The 21,578-nt window shown below is 41.2% G+C and overlaps 1 protein-coding gene across 1 annotated transcript; it reads right to left on the reverse strand.

The window, feature by feature from the left end:
• Positions 1-350: 350 nt before the first annotated feature.
• On the reverse strand, positions 351-20,824 carry MOCS1 (molybdenum cofactor synthesis 1). The gene is made up of 10 exons (XM_009880427.1): positions 20,716-20,824; positions 19,813-19,980; positions 14,780-14,944; positions 10,655-10,716; positions 9,015-9,126; positions 8,574-8,686; positions 7,819-7,929; positions 6,884-7,004; positions 5,346-5,393; positions 351-1,222 (listed from the first exon to the last, which is right to left on the reverse strand). Exons 1-10 carry the CDS (start codon positions 20,801-20,803, stop codon positions 351-353), a joined length of 1,860 nt encoding a protein of 619 aa, XP_009878729.1. The 5' UTR covers positions 20,804-20,824.
• Positions 20,825-21,578: the final 754 nt, after the last annotated feature.

Here is a 21,578-nt window from a genome sequence, read left to right on the forward strand (position 1 = left end):
AGCTGTGAATATTTCACAGCAAGAAGGAAAAAAAACCCAAAACTAAACCAACCTCTGTGCTGTAACTAGGAATCTTTGCTCAAGCTCATGGCGAGGACACTGAAATGAAGGTATTGGCAGAGTGGAGAAGTCTGTCCTCTAAAAAAACACACGTGGTTATCAACAGGGGTAAGTGGCTCCCCTGTTCAGCCAGCAGTAAGCTGACAGGGTAAGGCAAAACTGGAGTCGTGGGGTCGTTGTATGATACACCTGCTGAGGTCTCCAAGCCTACCAGCTGAACAAAAGTAGTTCTGTAAGAGGTTGAACATGAGCACTGGTCACCTGGAGGGCTGGTGGTGTCTGGAGGTGATCTAGACCCTTAAGAAGTCTCCCCTCTGCCCGCCCATCTTACTGAGCAACTTCACCTCTTCGATCACAATGTCATGAGTAACTGCCTTGCACATGTCGTACACAGTCAGGGCAGCCAGGCTGGCGGCTGTCAGAGCTTCCATCTCCACCCCTGTCCTCCCCCAGGTCTGACAGGAGCTGCGAATCACCACTGCATGTCTGGTCTCATCCAGGCTCAGAGACACCTCAACATGGTTGAGGGGGATGTTGTGACATAATGGGATCAACTGGCTGGTCAGCTTCGCTCCCTGAATTCCTGCAATCTGGGCTACTGCCAGCACATCCCCTTTCTTCACCTGGTTCTGCCTCACCATCCCAAATGCCTTCTCGCCCAGGCGGACCACAGCACCAGCAACAGCACTTCTTCTTGAATCTGGCTTCCCTCCAACATCAACCATTGCGGCCCGTCCTTCCTCATCAGTGTGAGTCAAGTTGTCAGAGGCACGAGGTACCTTGGTGCGAGATCCCGGATCTCTGGTACAGAATTCGAATCCTGGACTTGCCTCTTTGGACTGACAGTCCACAGAAACTTGGCCAACAGGAGAAGCCTCAAGGCACTTTGTGTCAAATGTGGAGCTTGGGTCCTTCTGGAAGACACAGCAGCCTCTGAGCTGGGTTTGTAGAATTCCTGTCGTCATGTGCCACTGTTGCTCTGGGTGAGATCCTGGCAGGAAAAGTTGTCCTGTAAGCTTATTTTTCATTAATGCTTTTCCCATTCGTTTGGGTAAACTTGCTCTCAAAGTCAGCCAACGGCTTAATGTGTGGCCCCACTGTTTTGAATTTGGGGGATTCTGTAGGGCATCTTGGCATAGGGGGAATGACATCAATGCAGGCTCTGGGGGGAAAAAAAAAGTAATATGAGAACATGTCTTAATAACTGGAAAGCTACGCTAAGTCTGCAGCAGCTGAGGACCCTGTCAGAGCACTGCTTGGGACTTCCTGTATTTCATAAACCTCAACAAACTTGCAAATATCTACTTTTCTCCTCAAGTTCCTTCTCTTCTCGCTCATAGGTTCCCTGCATTTGCTGGTTGTTATTACAAACCCCCAAGACTTAAACCACTTATTTCAAGGTCCCTGACAAGAAGAAACAACTTGCTTTCAAAAAGTATCAATGCTTACTGAGAAGCATCAGCCCAGAAAGCTTATAGGAACATCAGTTCTGAAGAAAAGCAAGTCATAGCACCTCAGCATCCATTTGAGATTATCCCAGCACCAGTCTTCTTTTGAAAGCCTGGCAGGGCTAATAGGAAATTCTTGCACTGAGATTCTCAACTCCGCCTTTCCAAACACATTCCTCCCAGCACAGGTGGCTGCACTCCTGCTTTCATCTCCTTCTGCAGGGAAGGGTCACGCCAGCACTTGAGGACAGCAGGGACCAGAAGCCCTGCATCTGCAACTGGACTGTCTACAAGCTCAGAGGGTGGGTCTGTGATGGGAACCTCTCTTATTACTGCCAGCTCTTACCACGTTAATGACAGCTGAAGTTTAAGCACTGGAAAAACCGCGCTCCCCTCATTGACAAATAGATATTAAATCTACTCAGCAGCATGTTCCAAGTCGAGCTGGCAGAGCTCCCAGCTGGCAGAGCGGTAGTAAGCCCTCCTGCCCCTTTTCAGCATTTAATCCCTTGGTTTTGGCATTTGCACAGGGCTAAATGCCAAGTGTCAAGACAAGGAGTCTTTTTCACATAAAATAAGTGATTTGTTTTGTAAGTAAAGAGAAAGCAGTATAGAGGTAAGTGGCTAAGCCCTAGTTTAATAGCCTCATTGATAAACATGTTTCTCTTTTTCTGGAGCTCCTGCTCTCTTTGCTCTGAGAAACTTGGAATTAGGTTTTGCTCAATAACCTCCTTTGGTAGCTCTGGTATTCCGGGACTCCCTTACTCACAAATTTGCAGACTCGCCACAAGTGAATCAAAGCAGCTTCCTGGCCCCTCTGCTGCCCTGACCTACAGATAGCACCTTGGACTGTCCACGTGCCAGTAACAGACACAGTGTGGACAACCCATTGGTTGTGTGTGTGTGTCCCCCGCCTCTTTTTTTAAAAAACAAACCAACCCATCTCCTCCTTCTAGTCTCAGCTTCTGCTATAATAAGACTGATGCACTTTGCACCTTTTTCATCCAGAGTACCCTCCAAATATTGATCTGACAGTGCCTGTCACTGAAGCTTAAATCAACCATAGATTTAATGATTATTTTTTTTAAATCACTGCAATAATGTAAATTCAGGCAAAGGCCCTTTTTGATCTACAGCTGATGGTCTGTCCACTAAAATTAAGATTCCTGCAAGTTTAGCAGTAATGTGTTTACCCTCAGAGGAATGGGATTAAATGGACACAAGTGTTTTGAGTGCAACATTGCGCTGTTTTAGAAGACGACAGCAAACTGTGTTTATTTCTCCTTTCTTTTTCTCTTTCTTTATACAGTGGGGCCTAACCTGGATATTCCTTTTAAAAGCCAGGAACTCAAAGTACTCTGGTCTTCTGGATTCCTTAATTAGCTTTAAAGCTGAAGCTAAACCCCCGACAAGGTGTCTTGTCTTCAGGAGAAGCTGGACTGCAAAGGCAGGCAAGTGCTTACTTCCACAGAGTAAACACACATGGGTGGGTGCAAGGAAGAGAAGTACCGTTTGCTCAAGTACAGCGGTAAGTGAAAAGATAGCAGACAGTAATGCATGCAAAGCATCTTCACTTTTCCTAACAACCTACATTTTCTTCAAGCTGTACCTAGTCATCTCTAGCTGCACTCAAATTGCTCATACACCTACAAAAAATAGATAATGGTTTTCTACAGTACCACATATAACACAACTGAATCCATCTGACAAACTGCATCTCCTTATATTCTATTACTGCACCTGAAGTTTAATTGTCTTAGCTTCCAACGTGCACAACTTGGGGGGGGGGAGCGGAAAGAAGGCAGGAGATACTTAAGGGGGAAACTCCCAAAACTGAAATGAACCCATGAGGAGAACAACCTGCCAAAAGGAATATTTTGATTAAGGGAAATAGGATACAAACCATATAGCAAAGGATCAGACAACAGCAGTGGAGGGAAGAAGCCAGGTTTGGCTTACTGGGACTAGCAAAACCAATTAGTGATTTCCACAGCATTCATTAAGTTTCATTAAATTAATTCCATATACACACACCCCCCACTGGCTGCTTGCACGCCAGTATTATTTGAAGTTTGTAAGTAATTCAAAACACAATTAGGAAATCTCCTAATGATTCCCCATGTGTCACAGTGGGATACTCTCCACTCATCTCCAGTCTCTCCACTGATGCGGTGACTGCCAGCAGTTAGTCTCGAAGGGACATGAAACAGCTGGAGCAGGACCTGGACAGGCTGCCTCTTTTACTGTATGTCAGACAATGTTAAAGCACTTTCCAAAAGGAAATTGGATGGATCTGATCTGTAGACATCCAAACATTGCTATGAATGCTAACTTTGGAGCGCGGGGATTCTTTCAAAGGCATCCTGACAAATTATGTAGGTCCCAGTGAACTGTCAAGAGTTTAATATAGTATTTTTCATCTTAAAAAAGAAACCAGAAAGTTTTTCCTCATGCAGCAAGTCAATACATACTTTAAACAAAGGTCCCTCTTTCCCCTTTTCCTGGAACACAATGCAGCAGTGGCTAAATATAAAAGAGCAAAAGCAAACTGAGAGAGACAATCTTGCACCGCTGAATCCATTCACTTTAAAACTCAACAGGGAAAATGATGGTCCTTTAAAAGGGAGGCATCAAGTGAAAAATACTCCCAGTGAAAACCTATGTTAAAAGACCTCTGTAGATCCTATTTCCTAATAAAGGCAACAGAAGTACAAGCACTAGGGTCTTGGTTTAAAAAAAAAAAAAGAACAGTTATTGTATCACCTGTAGCAAAGACCTGCAAATAAATGCTTGTTACCTTCCCCCAGGGTACCTGTTTTAAAAGCTGTGTTTTAAGCTGCACAGCAGCTAACCTGCTCCAGAGCATCAATGGGAGGATGAGACTTTTGGTTTGAAACATAACATTCATCTTTTCCACCCTTGCTGCATTTTCCCCCCTTGTTGATAAGAAACAACAGAATGACAATCTCACAATGCTGACTTTTGCAAGCATTTCTTAAGTCTAAGGAAGAAAAAGGTATTTGGGAAGATAGATCTTACAGAACAGGGAAACGTAGGCATGGAGGAGGTAAGAACACGCTGAAGGAGGTATGAAAAAGCAGTAAGAGAACCCCAGCAGTGCCATAACACTCATGAACAGAGCTTCAAGCAGAAGGGAGAGTTTGCAAATATCTTCAATAGACACAACACGGACAAGAAAGGCTCTCGATTCACAGGACTGGTCAGATATACTAGATACTACAGTTTTCATGGTTATGCTCTGAAACTTTGCAGCAATAAGAGGACATTTCAAAGGAACAAAACCAAGTTTCAGATTTTGAAGTAAAGTATTAGTGAGGTGGGAAAACTTGCATTTCTGTCAGGTTATTGGCTCTAAATATTATGAGCAAACTTGAATTTCTTAATCCAGGGGTTAAAGTCTGCCCCTTATCCTTTACATTTATTTGGTGATCTGGTCAATTTCATAAAACTCACCCCAAATTGCCTTACAAGTTACTACACTGGTCTTGTTAAGTACAAAGGAAGCAGATAGGAAATAAGATAGGAAAGCTAGTGATCCCTTTGGGAAATTTAATGAACTTTCAAAATTAGAGACGACAAAAACAGCGCTGTCAATCAGAACACTGGGTAAGGGTTGGTAGGGACATTAAACCTTTCCTCCTCTTCCACTTCAGCGTGTTAACCACAACTGCCTTTTAAGAAACCCATTTCTTTGCCTAAACCTAAGCCAAAACCAAACCCATGTTAGACTTAAAAGCCCAATCCACTCTGCTGCCCCAAAAGACAAAAACCAAACAAAATCATTGTATGTTTATTACGTACTGATTTGTCACCCACCAATCAGGATCATTGGCCGGTTCTTCATCTGGGAAATGTTAAACATGCCTAGAAATAAAATAAGGAACACATAAAAATCCTAGCTTTTTAGGTTTTAAGTCACGCATCTGGTTTATATATTTAGTTTTCTGCTCTTCACAGTGCAACCTGCATGCTAGGAAAACCAAAGCTAAATAAAAGACGGAGGGAGCTGGAAGAGGGGGAAGCTAGCATGGTATTATTTAAAACCATAGCTTCCACAGTCTCCAAGCAGCCAGCTGCTATGGGTCTATCACACTGTAGAACTCCTTCCCAGAAAGCTTCCCATAATCTGAATTACAGTCTACCTACTACAAAATTCAAATAACTTGGGACTCTTTTGTTTCTTAACAACAGCATTTAACTGTGCTAGTTCTATGGATCAGCTGTTAACAGTGCTCCAGTTCAAAGAAGTCCAATCACAGAAGGCCCCAAGGACAATACCTGGATTAATGCAAACTGGAAGACGACAGACAATGTCAGGTAAATGCTGCTGATGGCAAAATGCCTTTTCTAGGGGGGAAAACACTCTTCTTCCCCCTGGTCACCCCTCGCTTTCCCAAATCAGAGATTCAGAAATGAATGCTCTAAAAGAAAAAGAACCAATCCTTCCACCCCTTCCCTTATGTTCATAAGGCACTATTCTGTCTGGGTCAGATCAATGTACTTCACAAGTTAGTCTACGCTCAGATTTAAAAGCCTCCTTTAAATTTGTTTTATACATCATGAAAAAGGGCACAATCAACTGTTAGTAATCTGGCAGAATCTGCAAGAGAACAAAAGGGCCAAAACACATTTTTAGTGTAAAGGGGGATATTCCATGATCACAAAGCCAGTTCCTGTACAAGAGGCCAGCATTCCCAGCTGCAGCCAGATTACGAAAATATGGTTAGGTTCAGACGTGACTGAAATATAGTTTCTATCGATATAAATTCAGAAAAGACTAATACAGCCTGAGGATGTGACTGCATCATCATGGACCTTGTGTCACAACATTATGCAGACCACTGGATGAGTGGCTACAGATTTCTGCATGCTCAAAAAGAGATTTGTCACTTCTAGAAACATGTTAATGCAGTAGTTGGACTGGCAGCTCAATTTAGCTTTAGTCCTTATTTTACAGCAAACTAATTTTAAGAAAAAAGGGATCCAGTACAATTCCATCAATTTTTGCTTAGCTTTACGCTTTGCTGCTGTTATCGTGAGCTGTGGTATTGGCACCTCTTTGAAGACAAAGGTCAGTCTGAAAGACTGTTAGATGGACTGGATTCTAGATTATGTGGAAGGTTTGAGGACTCAAAACTGACATCCAAATTTTGGAGTAACTGCAGGACTGGTATGTTAGGAGCTTTCTACCAGACAATACTCTTATCAGATGGGAAAATTCTTTCCTTTGTTAATGCAGCTTCATTCAAGAAGCTTTTCCTTCTTTATCCTGGCAAGTCAATGCATCCCACAGCAGTACCAGGACATTGTTTTCCCTAGTGACTGCTGTTATTTCTCAGGTACAACAAACATACCAGCATGCTGCTTCTTTTTTCTGCCCACTGCTGCTCCAATGATTTGAACCAACTCTTCCTCTGAGGCACCTGACCGTAGGTGATCTCTCAAGGACACTTCTGAATTCCCAAAAAGGCACACCTGCAGCCAACCCAGGGAAACAAAAGAGGAGAAATGAGGAAGAATAAAATAAATGGCTTCTACAAGTATTTCCTACTAGTCTCAGAGTAAAGACTTTTGAAGAGGCCTATCCTATTGAAGAAAGAGACCATTTATGGAGATTGTTTTCTTTATCTCTCTTCGTGTACACAGACAGGCAGGCTGGGACATTTATGTAACCCAAGCTCATTGGGCCTTCAGGCTGCCTCAGTCATCTGACATTAGAAGGCAGCACAGCTGTTGTCAATATCAGGTGACAATGCGTAAGTGCCAATTTTTAATTGAAAACTTTAATTTTCCCCCAGAAACTGCCAGTTTCAACGTGGCAGGAAATGGTTATCCCTCCCCTTTCTACAGCCGTTGAGCAAATGTACAGGCTGCTCTTGAAGGAGAAGAGCTGCAAGAAGATGTTTGGTGAAACCAGACAGGATCCTTGTGGAACACAAAAGCCAGACTCTCACAGCTGCTTGGATCCTTTTTTAATGGGAAATCATCTGCTTGTCACATGTTTAAGATGATTTTGAATCAAAGATTAAAATAAATGTTTATATTTACTGGCCTTGGGACCATATTTTACAACTGAAGTTAACTATGTTAGCAAAACAGAGAAACCAAAAAAAGGTGATGTAGCATCTCCCTAACAGCCCAACAAGCTTAAACAAGAATACATACAGGATAGATAAACTGGAGTTAGCTGGTAGTAATTATGCATCTTTCCACCCTACTTTGCATCCCAGCTACTTTCAAGGGAAGAAAGGCTGCATGAAAGCAAAGAGAATCACATTTCACTACCAACCTTTAGATTCCCATCTGCTGTTATCCTCAGCCGATTACAGGATCCACAGAAGTGCTCTGACATGGAGGTGATAAAGCTGATTTGTCCCTGGAAATGTGGCACCTTATAACTCTAAAGAAATGCAGGTGAGAAAAATGGATAGTCAAATATAGATTCCTCACTTTGAAAGTTACAATTGCCCAAAGACCAGAGGCATTTTAACACAGATTTTCTTCAGTTCTAAGGTCACACGAGAGGGGAAAAAAAATAATAATGATTGAACAAAGTTGTTATATGTTTGCTCTTGCAGTTATCAACCAACACGTGATGCCTGGAGACATGTTCTTACTCAGGTAGCCATGAGCTGTAGATTTATGTAGGCTAGAAATCACCCGTGTGACACTGCATGCTCTAAAGCAATACTGTTATTTCACTGAACAACTGTTTGATGAGGCTCGTTAATGTGCAGTCATAGACAAACAGACATAGACTGACAAGAGTTTCAAGAGCTGTAAATACAGGATACAAGTCTGACATTCTTTACATCTGACTGAGGTATCTAGCAAACACATTGTATTTCTAGAGGTAAAGATGATGACCAGTGTTTAATAAGACTCAAAACCACATGCAGGCAGCTTGACCAAAATCCCAGAACTACTACACCCGGTATTTTTTATTTCACTTGTCAAATACAAATACTAAACTTGGGAGAATTCAGGGATTCAGGGCAAGAAAAGAACGGGGACACATTTCACATATTCTTTGTCTATCCCCACCTTGGCTGTGCTGGAAGCTTCACAGGGCAATTTCTCCAATTCAGGCCATCGCTGTTTAATTGTGTCAAGCATTTCTTTGTAGCTCACCATCTTCTTGAAATTCCATTTATTGCCTAGAAGTAACAAAACCAGAATAATTTTAGACTGCCGATTTTATTTTTTTAATTAGCAAAGAACCACCTTTACATTCTCTACAAATCTCAGTTTTCTGTGCAGGTGTCTCAGCCCCAACTAATCCTGCTACTAATCCTTCTCCAGCTTATTCAGGGGAAACAGGTAAGCTGCAAAAAATACAACACAGAACTTAAGGCAATTCCTGATTCCCCAAAAGAGCTCACCAAAACTTCCAGAGACAAGCCTATGGGTTGAACAACCACCAGATTCACCTATGTCCCAAGGCATACCCCACGCCGTGAAGAATCTCAAAGCAGGACTGCTTACCATCAAAGGGCATGTATTCTATGAACCGGACATCAAGGGGCAGATCCTTTGTGAAATCCACAAAGCCCAGCAGTTCATCCTCATTGAAGCCTCGCATCACCACACAGTTTACCTGCAGGAAAAGCAGACACCTGAAATCAGTGAGCAGAATATGACTTTCTTCCCTTTTACGCAAGGTTTCATAGTCCTTGCAGAAGGCAAGGTAGCTAGAACTTTTTTTTTTTTAAAAAAAAGAAAATATGATGAGAGAATTGGCAGGAGTGAAGTGGCAGGAGTCTGCCAAACTCACCTATAAGTTTTTGCATCCAATCTAACTAAAGTTGTTAAAGTTGCCTTGCTAAATGGAAAACTAATAAAAGCTAACAAAGGCATCATCTTACCCATCTAAGGTACGGCAGTTTTTACGGTCTAAAATGACAACTCCACTTCCCAGTCCTACCTTGTACAGCTTCTGTAAAAGTACTGCCAGGGTACCTTCTGTAGAACTCTTTTTGGGCAGATCACAGGCAAATGTCCCAGATCAGAAGTGTTCACAGCGTGCTTCATAACCATAGGCTGCAGGATGACTAGCTCTGCCTTCCTCCAAAAAGAGGTTAAACCTGAGTTTTCTGCACATTCCTCATCAACAATATTACCGTTGGAGCCCCAAGTCGTCTCTGCTTTAGCTGAAGAACAACAGAGAGCTGTGCAGTTGCTACAACACTCTCCGTTAGCAAGGCAGACTGGTATGTCCAAGCATTATGCATGATGAGTCTTAAGATCTTTCAGGAAAGCCTAAAACTGTTTAATTTCAAGTATTTTTCATAGCTCTATAGCCTAAACCACTTACGCATAACACATCTCCCAAAACACCGGTGAGACCGAAGGGAACCACAGCTGCAGAACTGCAAACAGCTGAGTTAGCACTCTTTTTGGGCAGATCATAGGCAAATGCCCCAGATCAGAACTGCTCACAGTGCGTTCTATAACCATAGGCTGCAGGATGACTATCTCTGCCTTCCTCCAAAAAGAGGTTAAAACTGAGTTTTCTGCACATTCCTCATCAACAATATTACCATATTACAACAATATTGCTGCAGAACTGCAAACAGCTGAGTTAGGGTGAAGTTTCACGTTACAGCTAAGTTGGTCTACCTGCACCCCCAACAAAGGACTCCCTTTCCCTCTCTCTCACACAGGCGCTCATCAGAGTCTGCTGTAAGCAGCTGAAGGAGATAAACCAGGAGAAAATTAATGTCTTACTGCAGGGTAGTTTTCTGCCTGTTAACTCCCTTGGCCAAGGTCACAGCTGGGTCAGACAAGTGCCAAATTGATAGAGGGAGTAGGAAGAGGCAAGTACAGAGCAGGACCACCCTGCAGCCGGGCAATTGATAGGCTTTGTGGCAGTATGAACCTATACCCTCAGCTGCGCAAGGAGATTATACGAATCTCCCCCTTCTCTTGGTGTGATCTGCAATCTACTAAGATTTTTGTTCATTTTAACCAAAAATTATTCATGGAGTTGTCCTGGTTTGAGGTAAAACAAAACTAATTTTGGTCCAATTTGGAGGATAATAAATGCCTCATCCGGTGAACTATATCTTTTATCACAATTTATGGTAAAACACAACAGTTTCAGAGTAAACAAACCCTGGCTTTACCTTAACAGGACGGTAGCCAAGTTCAGTGGCTTTGTGGATCCCTTCCATTACCTTGTGAAAGCCTACAAAAAGAATAAAAAATTATTTTTCTTGTTTAAAAACAGAATGCAGAAGATTACTAAGTACAAGACAAAAAGAAGACAAATAAACCCCAATCTGATTCAGTAGACAGGGCTGCAAGGAAGAAGAGCTGCAAGTAAAGAGACTTAAATTCTACACACACACCCCCCAAAGACTGCCACCGTTACTGTGGTCAAGCCACCAAGATAAATTTTTTAACTTGTATTTGGGTAGCCAAAAATACTGGTGTGCTTTTCTGCATCTTTGGACATCCATGCATTAGCATATGATTCTCCACTTCCCCATATGTCAATTTTGCTTTGTCTTACGTTCTTCTTAAGGGAGCGGAAAGCATTTGTGAACTGCCTCCAGATGCAATGAAGAAAGAATAATAAATTAATATTTATTTGATAGCAATGGCACATGCGTCTTCGCTAAAATGGCAGAATCTCACTGTTTTGAGTCAGACAGCAACATTGCTAAGTGAATTTTAAAAGGATCTTTTTTAAGTGCGTGTGGAGGGGAATGGGGTTAGGAACAAACAAAAGCCCCTTGATTCCCTGTTCATCCCTGACTACAGATGTAATTGGCTTCCCAAAGCTACTGATTATCCATTAGTTTAAAGATCACAGGCAGCATTTTACAGGATCATCATTTTTATGACTAAACGTGAAAGTGAGCACAACAAGGTGGGGGGATTAGAGCATTTAGGAAAGCAATTCAGTTGGCCTTTAGCCTTAAAAACAAATGAAAGATGTCAAAAACTACAGTGACTTCAAGGAACAAAGTGCCCAGCCTCACCCTACCATTTAGTGTGGCCTACGCTTGTCGGCTGCTCCCAGACACAGAGGTATAGTTAATTTAAGGCAAGTATCTTCACCCCTACACATACCTCATAAATTTGGAAGAAAAATAAAGCAACAATGCAATTTTGGAATTCCAAAGGCCCTTAGGAAAGGCTCCTAATCATCTCATTCAAACCACACCTTCTGTCAAATTTAAACAAAGTTAAGACCTTTCATCAAGATACCAATTTTAGATTTGACATATTATTCCTTCGCTGCCACACACACCAGCTGGCAGAGAAACAAGCTGATAGTAGCAAGAATGAGACAGCAAGCTATTGAGCTCTGGGTATACATTTCTGGTCGGGGTGTACTCAGCTGTTAGTATCGTGTTTGTGAATGTCTCTCCTACCCTGTCAGGTACTAGACTAAGCTCCCTTCCTGTTCTACACACTAAACTCAGGTATGAGAGACCAAACTCTGTATGAGACTGAGCTCCTTCTTCCAAAGCTGCAGTCTTCAACAGCAAATACTTCACACATGCTAGCAAAAGGGCAGTATCTTCTAGAAGTTTGTGCTGAAAATCCCTGCACTGTTCCTAGTCATACCTTTTCCTGTGTAGGTCCATCACCCACCTTTCCCTGTCTCTTCTCTACTGGAAACTCAGATTCTCTAGTGAAGGGATCATACCTTCATTAAGCTGTAGGTGCTTTACCAGAAATAAGCATTAACTCAATTATATTCTGTGCATACTTAATATCGGATGTGTTCAAGATAAGAAAAAAAAAAAAGTATTGCCATACTTATTGAAACATCCCCTCTAGACCACAGTCCTTGAGGGGTAATGGAACAACAAAAAGTATAAAACAAACACACTTCAAAATATCGGAGCAGAAATGAATACTAGATGTCATTGTGTCAGGAAATATTGTCAAGGATCACAAGTTCTCTGAGATTCTGTTTGACATTTCAAAATGATAAACCTTCTGCTCTTCCACCCAATGAAAAATGTCAATATTTTCATCATTCGGGATTTCTTCTGAAATCATAATTTTAGCCAACTTTAAAGTACAGAGAATCCTAGACACATCCGGAACAATACTATGTGGGCCAACACCTCCCAACATTTAATCCTTACAAGAAGAAAGGCTTTGAGCCAACGTTTAATGATTCAATTACAGTACGATATTTTCTCATTTTCCTTGTACTGAATAAAAAAGAAGGGACAGGCTGTGAAATAGGTTAGGTGACTGGCTACCTGCAAGAAAGTACTTTTCATTTGTTCATCCCTTAGAAATTGGTAGATGGGGAGAACTAGAAATATTATGGTCCTCTAAAGTGCTTTCACACATCAGTGAAATTTCTGTTCATCTCAGTCATTCCCTCTCTCCCAAACATTTGGGAATAAAAGCAGGTGCACCTGCACCAACGATACAAAATTCCAGCCTTTTCTTAAAACCCTAGAATGAGTTTCCAGAGGAGCAGAAAAATTGATTCCAAGTTTCTCGAGTTCCTGGTTAGCTCCATAATCAGATGCCACCTTTGCTTTCCACGTAAGTTACCAGCCTGTAGGAATCTAAGACCAGGAATCCCTCTCACCTTAATACAGCTATATCTTGTCGCCTCTGGAACTGCCACAGAAGACAGGGTACCACAGTAGGGCAGGCACTTTATTCTCTGCTCATTCCATACTTGGAAATCTCCTATTAAATAAAAAACCCTCAAACACAATAAAAGTATTTTTACATAATTTCAGCCCTTATCAAAAGAAAAACAACTCAACTCACCGTTACTATTTTTACCTGATCTCCATTAAAAAAAAAATAATCTATGATTTGGAGACTTTGTTCTCCTCCTTAAAAATATTGAGTCATAGAAACTTCCCTGTTCATTCTCTATGCAATTCAGCTGAGCTACTTCTCTCTTTGTGGATAAAGACCATAAGTGGTTAAAGGGGAAAGAGGGGAAGAGAACATTTATATACATAAAAAGTACCCCCATCCCCCAAAAACTTTTAGTTAACTTTATAAGCAGCACATTCCTAACTGCTTTCAATCAGATACAAAGAGCTGTGGCCAGGCAGCTGGAGGATCAGGTTTGCCCCTTCAGTAGCAAAGGGCAGGCTTGTTTCCAGTGATCACCACAAACCAGGTAATATTCAACTGCAGAAAGCAGAAGGTAAGAGCACAGTCAACACCTGCTTGTGATTAGATACTCCCAGATACCTCTCTGGGAGCCAACTGTGCCATGACATAACCAGATTAATGCAATAGCCTATGCTGGAAGGGTGATGCTTCAGTCAGATATGTGGCAGGAGCGGATTTCTGCACCACGATGTAGAAACCTGAAGAAGTTCTCCCTGATAGACTGTACACAAGGACACCTTTCAGCAGAACTTCGATTTGATAGTGGAGCGATTCAAATGTTGAAATTACTTCTCATAGCATCCCAGATTTCGACATCCCTCGCCCCACATTTATCTTACGTTGTTGCACCATCTAGTGGCTACTTGGAGGTTTTGTCTAAATTAGAAGTTCGCTGCCAAAGTTACATTACTGGACAGAAACAGAATGACAGAAGATCAAATCAGTTTCAGTCTGGAAGGAAGTCCAACCGTGAAGTTGAACTTCATGATAAGCTTCATTTCAACAAGAATTTGTAACACTGGGGACATCCAAGCATTTTTGAAACTTCATTTGGAATTACTAGCTCAATCAGAGAGAAGTTACAATACCAACACCCCTCCACAAATTCCCTCAGTGTGGTTTATTTAAAAATTAGTGGAGGTAGGGAACATCACTAACCACAAATGAGACCACTGCTAGCATGCCCCAAATATAACTTCCAGAAACTGCCACTACTTGTGACAAGAAGTTCAGTTCCTGTGGCTTAGTCCCCAGTGGCTAGAGCGGGAACATCTGGTTTTTTGAACAGTATTAAAGAACAGCAGCCCACGAGACCAACACAAGTCCTCTTGATATCCATGACTAACCAGTAATCAGCCAGTTAGGGGCAGCTGTAGTCACAGTCCCACTGACTGTGGCGAGTTGAGCATCTTCTACTCCACCAGCTCCGACTAAAGGGACTCTACCTGCCTAAGGGTTGTAGAAAGAAGGAAAAAGTGTCACTATCAAATAAGCTAGTATAGATTACTTTTCCTAGCCTCAGAAGGATAGCAATTCGCTCCCCTCCCAAAACAACTGAGTGTGAAAGACACACCAAACAACTCATAACATTACTGCAAGTATTAACACAGTTGCCTTAGAAGACAAGCCTGTACCTTTCCTCCGGACAATGAACTCAAATTTAGCTGGGACCAAAGTATCCAGGCTAATGTTAATGGCATTCAATCCTGCCTCCTTCAGCCGGGGCAGCAATCTGGCTAAGTTGATGCCGTTGGTTGTCACAGCAATGGTTTTAAGCCCTTCTAGCTTGTACAGTTGACCTAGAAAAATAAAAAGTAGGAAGAACACTTTTAAAAAAGTAATTCAACTGTAAGTTACACAGAAAACCCAAAAGAAGATTTGTCAAACAAACAAACAAAAAAATCGCTGAGGGTGTGAGGAAAACATGGACACTTCAGTGCTTCAGTCTTCTTCCAGCTGTATTGGTTTAAGACACCCATTTTAGCACAAATCCATTCCAAAAGGTATGAAAGACTAGCTTTTTACAAGCAAAATTGGTTATAAAGAAGACTGAAAATGCTCTCTAATTTTGTTCTCCATTTCTTAAATAGCTTCTTTATTGTTGGAAGAAGGACTCTGATTCTGTTTGCCTTCTTTTCCTCAATCTTGCTCTGCAAACTGAATCCTGTGTTCTGCAATAATAAGCAGCGAGCCGCCATCCCTTCCACACCTGACACCTGAACTAGCTACGTTTATCTAGTAACATTTATCCTATTATACTTTACCAAAGAGCAGTTCTAACCCAGAAGTAGCTGCCAGCAGTAGTGACTTTAAACTGCTGAAAGAAATACCACATATACTCCTAACTAAACAGAAAAAGGTCAACATACTAGACCATTACAGAGAATCCAAGGCAACAACATCCAAGGGACAAAACACTTGCACTTGACAACTGAAGTATTTCCATTACCCACAGTGGTAGCCCGGCCAATTGAAGAGGGCTTACGCAAGACACTAAAAAAATGGCTAACAAAAGAAAACCACGTAAGAAACAGTTAATATCATGAGATTAAGATTTAGAAAATAGCTGCCTCCTCATAGGCCAAATGCAGAAATCCTCAGCATACCAGATCTGCAGAAGGCAGACTTTCAAGCCTCCAGTTATCAGTACAATAATAAATAGGAAAAAACCCTCATAAACCACTTGCAGAAGCAGAGCCACGGGAAAGTAATTTTCTTTTCTTATTTTCCCTCCGCCCTTCTCTCATAGCCTCCACCCTAATTAGTTGAGAAATATTTGAAGAACCCTTACTCTTGAGGCAGCTTTAATTACAGCACAAATATTTCATAATCCCTTCTTCCCTCCCTGTTTTACCTCTATTTGTTCATGTTGATAAAGGCTTTGCTTCTGCTTTATCTTATTTCCCAGCTATTCTCAAAATATTCACCCTAAGCTGAGCCCAAAACTCTGGAATGGGACAAGCAAGGTCACACCAAAGATGCCGAATTTTACAGCAGCAGCATTTTGCAACATAATTAGGAGCCCTGGAAAGACATTTGGAACCTGGGGCTGTAACCAAAGAGCAATCCTTACTAAGAATTAGATTTTTCTGGCATTCACCTCTCAAAATCCTCCCCACTGACCATGAATAACCCCCTCCTAGAGGATGAGTGCTATTGGCCCAGGTTTGCGAAAAATTATTTAACACTAGCAGCCTAGTCTTTGTGGGAGCACAGGAGACACACTGCGGCCAGAGGATACAGTAGGAACACCATTACTTTTATTTACAACCTCTGAACGCGCAAAATGCTCAACTTCCTAACAACAGAGAAAAAAAGACTAGCTGCCATACAGGCTTCATTGCTAGAAATGTAAAATGCATGAAGGCATTGAATAAAACCAAAGCCACGCTGCAGCCGAAAATGGAAAAATTTCAAAAAGCAGCACCAGCTGATTAGGTCAGTTGGTGCAGGCAGCAGCTATTAGCAATGCATCTTCTTCCTCATCAGACGATACAAGATACGGGATGAAGCACTGGAAATACACTAATATGTGGAACCCCCTGTAACAACAAATTGGATAGAAGCCAACTGAGAGAAATTACAGATGGAGACTTAACACTAACACCAACAAGTTCAAAAGAACCAGTTAATGCACTCTGCCTCATTTGTGCAAGCTAAGAAGTGGAACATTTGCAGTTGCTTGTTGTCTTGGCTTGTTGACCTCTAAATTCAAAAGAGATTAAAGAGATTTCGTAACTTTGTAACTCACCTCTACCTGTATTAAGTCTGTTTGCTGACCTTTGGTCACTGCTGTAGCAACAATCAGCACATGCAAAGGCAACTGATAAAACTATGTAGTAGAAAAGGAAACAGCACAGATGTAATTTAATAGCATGAAGCTAAAAGCTTACATGCCAGGCTCAATCCATCAAGTGAACCCTTTTACATTTACTTTTTCCTTTAGGATCAGGAGCATCTTCTTAAATAGACAAGTTTCTTGCATATTGTCCTCCAATTATTTCCTTGATTGCACTTCTCCTGATTGAGTCCAGAAAAGGTATGTGTATTTCCGAATATATGAATTAACAAGTCTGCCCTGCACCACTTTGCTCTTGAAATGTGTATGCTGCTATAAAAAGTTATCCAACCGTCTGTCCCCCCACCCATGGAAAATGATTTTGTCACTGGAGATGTGTGCTTCTGAGACTATTAATAACAAAGAGCTACCACACAGTTTGTATCCGGTGCTAACTTAAACTAAAGTATCCCAAAGGAGATTGATTCTATATTCCACTATCAGCTGCTTCAAAAAGTCTCAAACATATGTTTTCAGTAGTCCTCAGGACGTGATTTAGCTTTCAGCAAGTGTTAGTTGCTGAGTCACAGTTTATTTATGTGAATGCATTAAAAGAAGATTTGAAACAACCTAAAGAACTGGAGCAGGTCTCTGAATAGCATGGTTTCCTACACTAGCTTCGAATCACATTTGTTCATTGAAACAACAAAAAGGTTTGAACTTGAGTATTAGAAAAATATGGTAATAGTAATCCAGCATTAATATTTTTGAGCTTTATTGGTATTTCAGGCCATTTATGGTTAAGAGAAAAATCTGCTGAAAACAAACCTAACTTAAATCTCAACCCTATTTAGCATCTGAGATATTGTATCCAGCTTCTATAAACCATCTAGAAATCCAGATTAATTCTATCCCAGCCCAAACCAATCATTGTGCTAAAATGGCTTCAATAAAGGTGCCTAACTCAAATTCTGCAGAAGACATTTTTGGGCTTGTTTTCCCTTCAGTGAGTTTTCCCATAGTTGTTACATGTGATCTATTAAGCTTTAAGACTTTTATCTTGATGCCAAACTTGTGCACCATAGAGTAACACCAAAATCTGAGGAGATAAAAAACTGTTTACAGACTTAATTTGCCAATTTTGAATATGCCTTAGAAAAAAAACAGCCAGGCTAATACAAATTCATGACAGAATGAACTAATGCAATGGGACAATCATCTTAACATCCATTACCTTGACACCAAGATCACTACTCTTGTTGTCCATTAAAATAATCACTATGAATCTGTCAAAGTTCAGCTGTGAACAAGAACACAGGCAGAATAATGAAAGCCCAAGTGCTTCAAAAAGATCCGTCTCCCTCTTTCAGCCACAGAATAAACCTTTGAGAATTCTAACACAAATTTGGTAAAACAAACCAAAAAAAGCTTTCCATCCTTCCAATATCAATCCTTCAGAATTGCAGCAATGCGATAATTATTTTACGGTGACCTGGCTACTCAACTTACACCCTCAACATCAGAGTAGCTGTGTCGAGTATAAAAAGCCATCAGCTACCGCTGATAAGTCAAAATGGTGCGTACACTAGGAAAGAAAGTTCTGCACTGAACTGATGACGTTGATTTCAACTCATTTCCATGCCAATACTACATGCTGAACTGTAAAGCTAGGTTGTATTCTAAAATACAATTTGATAAATCTGCTGCCTTTTTGGCTGGCAAAAGCCAGCTAAAAATAATTATAGCTATTATTGCTAAAAATGGGTAATGCTTTCTTGGAAGAAATAGGTCTCTTGGAAGGCACATAGCGCTCTCAATCCTAAATAAAAAATAACCTACTGCGCATGGGCAAAATGCCCTAGAGAATGGTATTCCAGAGTTCCAAAAAGATGAAGTTAGTGCAGTTTCAGGACTCTTCACAATCAAGGTTCAAGGCAACCCAAGCCAGTTCACTCTAGTCATACCTTTTCCAGCTATAAATGGGTCAGTTCTACATACTACACTGCTCTGCTGCTTCCTCTGGAAAAGACCATAAAGGTCTTTCTGAAGACCTCTCCTGAACAAAACAAAGCAGGACCAGAGGCCAACTGTTTTCTGAAGAGTAGGCAGTTACTCTACTTCAAGACTTTCATCTTCCATATTAACCTTTTCTTAGCTTCAGTACTTTTAAGACTATACGTGCAGAAACAGACAAGTTCAGCTGCCTACAACACACTAAAGTACACCCACCTACTAGTCTTAATCCAATATACTGTCACTACACAAAGCTACTGTAATGTCCATAACATATCTGGCTTTGGACAGGGGAAAAAAAGCACCTAGGTCACGAAAAAAAGCACAGTGAACACAATACCAATTAAAGGACATAGACTTCTAAAAATTACCCATTAATTTATCTTCCATTGAAGTAATAGTCTTCATCAATAACTGTAAAAACATAGGCTTTTCCACCATTCCTTATTAAACACAGACAAGCAAGTGACATCTGCTGTCGAGGAAGCAAAGCAAAAACACAAAACCAAATCATCCCAAAATCCAACAGAAAACCTGTTTTGTTTGTAAGCACGTATCAGCTGTTCCTCCACAGTGAGGACCTGGTCATATCAATTCTTGATTTTTCACCCCAAGGCTGCATTATGTAAGCTATCCAGCATCTACTAGATACGAAGACAATGCTAAGTTCAGATGTTATAATACGAAGTTCCATCCAAGTAAGAGAGCAAAATTGGAAGTTTTCTGCAAGAACTATCCTGAATTTCACAATGTTGGGAAAAAGCACTATCGTTTCATGTTCAGGTTTTTGGACTATATTAGTGGATAGTTATAAGCGTAGTTCTTGGATCAATATACAAGTCGCTTCGAAACACAGTGTATTTAGTGGGAACTCACCCACAATATCAACCACATCAGGTCGGATAAGTGGCTCTCCTCCTGTCAGCCGGATCTTCTCTACACCTTCTTTCACAAACAGTCTGGCCAGACTAATTATCTCCTGAGCAGTAAGTAGTTCTGATTTAGGGGTCAGCTGAACACCTTCCTCTGGCATACAATACTGACCTGAAACAAAGAACACAGAAATACATGGGAAAAAATAAACAGCAGCAGTTAATCTAATATTGATAGGAAAAATGCACTGAGTGCAACTTTCTTTAATGGATGTCAAATGACTCTGCTTTTCTGAAATACAGATAATATCATACACCAAATTTTACAAGCCATCTCCTAACAATTTCCTGTATTCCTTCAAAAGAAAAACCAATACTCATTTGAGGGGTCTCAGAATTACAGTGGATCCACTTTGAAGGAAAAGCTGATCTTATTTCTACCTGCATTCAAACAGAGACACCAAACTGAACTGGCAAGCACTGGGACACTGCCACAAACTTTGCAGATGTAATTGTGGGAACGCCTGGGTATGAGCTCTCATGCTTGTCACACATTTTGGGTACAGTATACAAACATCCACAAGCACCATCATCCAAACCTGGTCTCAGTCTGAGACCAAGGTCTGGATGGAAGTCCTGGAAGGTCATCAAGTCTGATGGAAGACCTGGTGCTCCCACCTACCTCTGGCAGATCCCTAGGCTTGTCCCGGCTTCCCCATCCCACCAGCAGCTCAGCCCTAAATCAATCTCTAACTATTCTTTACCATTACTTTGTGAAGACAAGAAAACAGCACAAGGCCAAAACAGCAGTGTTGTGCAACCCTAGCACAATTCTTGGCCTCTGCACAACGTGTTTCAAGCTGCTGGTGCACGAGAGCTTTCTGCAAGAAAGCAAGCAGACACTTACACCTGAGGTTGCATTTCTCAGTCAAAGAAATTCGCAAGTAGTTGTGCTGACGCCCAAAGCTGTCCGTCAAAAATGCAGAGAAGGGCATAGCGTGTTCCAGTAGAAAGCGTCCTCTTCCTGAGCTTTGCAATTCCTGTAAGGAAAACAAGCAAGTGCCAAATATTTGGTTATCCTCCCTACCAACTTGTTGGATAAATATTAACTTTGAACTCAACTGATAATTATTATTCCATTTTTCCCCATGGGGACAGCAGCACAAGAAAAACCCATGACTTGTCGTTATGGTCAAAACTGGCTGTTTAGTGATTAATTTTCACACCCTACTTAATTCCACAGAACTGTACTACAATTTTCCCTGTGCATTTTAAGATACAGCCACTTTCCCACAGGTGCTTCAGGACTTCTGTGCAGAATAGCAGGCAGCTTTTCTCAATTGCGTGTCTCTTCACTTTCCAGAATTGATGATCCGGGACCACCCGATCTCACTACAGCCCTCAGATAAATGAAATCATATAGAAGGGTCCCCGCACCTCAGCGCAAGAGAACTAAAAGCTGATGAAACTCTGCATCTCTGCTTGTGTCCCTACCAACTTTCACGTGCAAGATATAAAATCCTGTCAATAGCAAAACCAAATTATTGCTGTGTACAATCATGTTTCATGTCTGTTTCAAGAATATTTCCAACAAGGTCTTCTTGCCCAAATCCATACAACAAAATACTTCCAAAAAGCTTGTCTCAGATAAAATATGACAAATAATAAAGGAAGAGTATGTATGATCCTGAACACTCCACCTGTTCAAGCCTGCATAAAAAGATTCAGAATTTTAATAATGTCTTTATTAACTGTCATGAAGTGAATATT

This window comes from Charadrius vociferus, unplaced genomic scaffold (assembly GCF_000708025.1).
Source record: "Charadrius vociferus isolate BGI_N301 unplaced genomic scaffold, ASM70802v2 scaffold62, whole genome shotgun sequence".
NCBI classification, from domain to species: domain Eukaryota; kingdom Metazoa; phylum Chordata; class Aves; order Charadriiformes; family Charadriidae; genus Charadrius; species Charadrius vociferus.

What these genes read in the sequence shown, in the direction of transcription:
- MOCS1 (XM_009880427.1), bottom strand. Translation starts at nt 20,803, where the DNA reads ATGCCCTTCTCTGCATTTTTGACGGACAGCTTTGGGCGTCAGCACAAC. An exon ending in TGATGTGGTTGATATTGTGG is followed by an intron (nt 14,945 to 19,812) that starts GTGAGTTCCCAC and finishes TTATTTTTCTAG; the next exon opens with GTCAACTGTACAAGCTAGAA. An exon ending in AAGCTTCCAGCACAGCCAAG is followed by an intron (nt 7,930 to 8,573) that starts GTGGGGATAGAC and finishes GCATTTCTTTAG; the next exon opens with AGTTATAAGGTGCCACATTT.